General features: G+C 35.0%; 1 protein-coding gene across 1 annotated transcript in view; it reads left to right on the top strand.

Annotated features, from left to right (window-relative positions):
* Positions 1-899: 899 nt before the first annotated feature.
* The window catches only part of Nxt1 (NTF2-related export protein 1), a 4,537-nt gene continuing 436 nt past the window's right edge, over positions 900-5,000 (top strand). The window contains exons 1-3 of the mRNA XM_027356216.2: positions 900-1,179; positions 2,955-3,029; positions 4,680-4,833. Of these exons, the coding sequence (XP_027212017.1) occupies positions 1,165-1,179; positions 2,955-3,029; positions 4,680-4,833 (244 nt within the window). The 5' untranslated portion in view covers positions 900-1,164. The remainder of the gene's footprint in view (positions 1,180-2,954; positions 3,030-4,679; positions 4,834-5,000) is intronic.

Here is a 5,000-nt window from a genome sequence, read left to right on the forward strand (position 1 = left end):
GTTCGCTGGAGATCGGGAGTTGTTGCTGGAACAAGTCCTACACAATTCAGAAATTGGAATGGCATCGACAGTGAAGTCATTAACATTTCCTCAACCTTCGTTAACCGTATTAATATCTTGATTTCCCCCTCCCTCGCACCCCGAGGCAGCACATAACCTCCATGAAAATTCCCTTTCGCACATCACAACCTAAATAAAAAAAAATAAAAAAAATAAACCCACCATCACATTTAAAGGTCCGAATGTCCGGATCCTTAATTGATTAGCATAAGTAACGAGAAGGAAGGAATCGATCCCCCATCCCTCCAGATAGATAAATCGATAAAAGGATTGGCCCATTTTGTTCCGAAAGAGACATATTTCAGCACAGATTCAGCTAAAATGGGGAGAAAGGGGCAGCCACGACCCCCGGAATGCGTTACGAACTGTCACATCTCGCCAGCTGATTGCCGTCCTCCAGACGCGTTACTTGGAGTACCCTTTTGGGCATTAAAAAACTTTTATTTTTATCCCTTTTCTCCTTTTCTTCTAATTTTGGGTCTGTAATGATGAAGAGGATTGGGATGAATGAGTGGTGAATTTTATTTATGATTTGTTGCTAAGGGTGGCTTAAGTTTGTTCTCGTGTTACTAATTGTTTTATTGGTTTTAAAATTTCTTCTTGCCTTTAATGACACCTTTACATCGCGAGAGATTTGAACAAGCAAGCAAGCAACCTCGCTTTATATCTCCCATTAATCCCCTTTTCCCAATCTTATCCTCCCCTTTCTATGATCCTCCTTCGCTCTATAAACTCCATTAACCCAATCCGAATCCTAAAAGTGACCCAAACAGTCCCTAAAACCCTTAAAAGTATCCTAAAATATGGAAAATCCCGCCTGGCCAAGGTTGCGATTTACGATTTAAAGTGGCAGTGCGGAGGACGAGTCGGCGGCGCACGAACCTTTCTGGAACGACGAGTGTTGAGCGAAGATTTAAGGCAATGAGGAGGATCGGAGACTCCCATAGAGGATTGGAGGACGGGTAGGAGGAATCGAGGAGTAAGGAGAAAGGATTGGGTGATCCGAGCGAGCGAGGATTGGAAAGAAAAGGAGAGATAAAGATTGGCGAAAGGAAAAAGTTTCTCCTGTCTTTCGGAAGCACTCGGGGAGGCGGACCCCACGAAATGGCGGCGGATAGCGTGAGTTCCTTGCGGCTTTTTCTAAAACGTTTTTTGAGGAGGATATTGGGATCCGACGGGAGCTACCTGGGGGGATTTGCATGGGCTAACTTCTGTACTAGGGATTGGGGTAGAATTTAAGGGATTCTGGAGCACAATGCGTCCCTATTTTTCAAAAGAGAAGGAAGGGGGGACTGTCTTTCGGGGATTGCGTCAGGGGATTTTTTATGAATAACTTGTCTTCATTATTCTTATTTTACGCCACCAGAAGTTGTTTGTTATTGTAATCCTTCATTCTGTTGTTTATGGCCGATATATTGTCATGAGTTTGTAGACTGTGAAGAATTCCTTGACAATCGTTTGGAATTTGTTAGCCTAGTATGCTTAGTACTTCTATTAGTAAATAATAAAGAGTAATGATAATGGTAGGATTAGATAGGGTTGTCATTGATGAAACATGATTGTGGACTGATTTATGGTGACTTTATTGGTGGATTTTGACATTTTGAATGGTTAACAAGATGTTTATGCATTTGATTTCTTTACAAGAAACTTTAGGATAATTTTGTCCTAGGTTGTATGTGTATGATAAATACCTATGTGACAATTGTATGGCATTTGTTAGCCTAGTATGCTATTTAAGCCCTGCTGTATTAATGGTAATAATCATGGTAGTAATTGGATAGTAATAGTAATTTACTAGTAATAGTCATGATATTAAAAGAAAGGGTTCTTTATCATTATTGTTGACTGATTTATCATGATAATAGTGTGGGTGCTTTTTGACATTCTATATGATTGATGATATGCATTTGTTTTCTTTACAGGAAACTTTGGCATAACTTTTTCATAGATTACACACACACACACACACACACACACACACACACACACACACACACACACACACACACACACACACACACACACACACACACACACACACACACACACACACACACACACACACTCACACTCACACTCACACTCACACTCACACTCACTCTCACTCTCACTCTCACTCTCACTCTCACTCTCACTCTCACTCTCACTCTCACTCTCACTCTCACTCTCTCACACACACACTCACACTCACACTCACACTCACACTCACACACACACAAAACTGACAAACCTAATCTGTCAACAATAAAATAAATACAATTTTTAACTAAGGTGTATATATCCTTTATAATTTTGTCTTTCAAGTATGTAAAGATAAATCAAGTATATTTATATTATGAATGAGGTTGATTCACCATGTTCATTGAGACAGATGTTGAAAAGGTATGAATGATAATTGTTATATTCACACTGCCAGGGATGCATTTGACCGATTTTGATTATATTTTGATTATATGTTCATCAGAAATACATGTCATTCACATCTTTTCTACAGAAGTTTATTTAGTACAACTATGTACAGGATAAGGAATGAGGTTGAATGAATGTATAGATTATATATATATATATATATATAATGCTGTGAATTGAAATAATTGAAAATATTTATTTAGTTATGTCAATAAAGGAAAGCAAATTAGGAATTATTTATAACCAGTCTTTTCTTAATGAAGATAAGAAGCAAAAATTAGAAAAATAAATGAGAGTGATCCTGTAATAGTAAAACAATGGAATTTAAGATCAATAAAAGAATATGCTTTTACCGAATCAGGTTCAAATGTATATAACCCTTAATGGTGTACATGTTGATACAGTATGTTTATAATGTAAAAAAAAAAATCCTCTAGTTAATAGTATTTATAATTATTAACTATATTTATGACTACTTTCAGGAACGAATGAAAATTCTTACTGCATGCACAGCAGCTGAAACCTTTACAAAGCTCTATTATGATTCTTTAGACAAGGTAAGACTTTTTTTTTTATTTGTTTTAGTGCAGAAGAGTTGAAGACTGTTATGGAATTTATCTTCAAAGAAAAGTGCCTTATGCCCTTATAAAAAGTTTTCAAATATGATTTTGTGTATGTATGTTAGTATTAATTTTGAGATGGTGAGTAAGTTATGTGTTATATAGATAAAATTTCACTTATAGACTCTCAGTAAATATATTATTTACATACTGGTATAAGCATTCATTTTGTACAGACAAAAGTTTGTATTTTGAAATATGAATAGTGGCATTATGACAAAAAAATGATATTATTTGCAAATTATTCAGACAATACCTTTTATTTTTCACACTTATGATGTTGTTTGATCTTTCTTTATCCAAACAACACTTTGTCATATGGTCTATAGAATGGTGATTTTATAGCTTCCTTAGCCTTTCCAACGTCCCTTCAAATGGAATTCCCTTGACTTATCTATTAGTGTCCTTTCAGTATATTTGAAGTGTCAGATGATGTCATAAGACACTTGGACCCAAAGGCTTGATGATTTTAAACGTTTTAAGAGTGGGGGGGTCTATATGTGTTTATATGCACATCCCTAATATACACATTATATGGATCATCTTTCATTTCTTATATAACTCAACTGGAGAATTTCTTTCAAAAATATATATTGCATTATAAAACTTGTTTAAAAAATGTACCACCCAAACTGCATGCAAGACACTATTCTGAAAAATGAAATTCCAGCCAAATGCTCTATTATTTAGTATTTTCCATTAGAGTTTCTTGTGAAATGTATAGGAAAATGTCCGTTTTAACAAAGATGTTGATGTCGCTGCTGTTATTTTTATCATTATTGACATAATGAGTGCTAGAATATCATTAGAATACTGATAACAATAACAATAATGAAATATTAAAAATGAATCTTTCCATAAATCAAGGAAAAAGGTAAACAGGAGAGATAGTTCGGACTAATGATTGACTCCTTGATGACGTAAAATTATGTGTAAACACAAATAAAAAACTAAGATTACAGTTACAACAATTATGGAATTGTATTAATTAGATAGAAAAGAACAAATGCGACTTAGGTTATTATTTTATTAAGCTTCCCGGGTTTGTCAGAAACAAAGCCCTTATTTAGTTACTATTATTACTACTAGAGGAGTGGTTCCCAACCTTTTTACACTTGTGCCCCATCCTCAAAATCCCAGCATATCCTCAACCCCCCTAACATCATTTTTAGACTAAGACTGAGAAGAAAATAAAGTATTCAGTTATCTATACAAGGTTTATTTACCTAATTATATTACAGCACTTCTTGAAGATATGAATTCACAGTATATTCTTCCTGTGAACATTTACAAACTGTCTTCAAATTGGCCTCCTACATATTTCATTGTAGCTTCAAAACCCACAGGTTGGGAACCACTTTTCTAGAGGATTCTGAATTAGTGATCAATATTACTGTAAAAGCAAATCAAGGAGAATGTATTGCCATCTACAGAGGACAAGATCTTTAAGTCACTTCAAGCACACACTGGTTTTGCAGACATGGAAGTAAATTTCCAGAAAGCTGTAAACTATTATTTTATTTCTATGATTGTCACCAAACATTAACTTCAATTGTCAATGTGTAATTAATTGCTTGTCCATTTCAGATGCGTCACAGATTAGGGAAGTTGTACCTGGAAGATGCCCAGTTAGTGTGGAATGGGAATTCAGTGAAAGGAAATACCAGGATACAAAAGTTCTTTGAGGACTTGCCTACCAGTGTCCATAACATTTTGTGTGTAGATGCTCAACCTATTAGTGGTATGTACCCAGGGTGAAATTATGTATCTTATTGTTGTTAAATTTAGGTCTTTTTTGTTGATAGACTAAGATTTCCTGTAGAAATAGTGAAGATTGGTGTTAATTTTTTAACAGTCAGTATTGTTATTTGTGAAGTTCATTTAATTTTCTTGTTGTTCTGTTAATTT

This window comes from Penaeus vannamei, chromosome 4 (assembly GCF_042767895.1).
Source record: "Penaeus vannamei isolate JL-2024 chromosome 4, ASM4276789v1, whole genome shotgun sequence".
Classification (NCBI taxonomy): domain Eukaryota; kingdom Metazoa; phylum Arthropoda; class Malacostraca; order Decapoda; family Penaeidae; genus Penaeus; species Penaeus vannamei.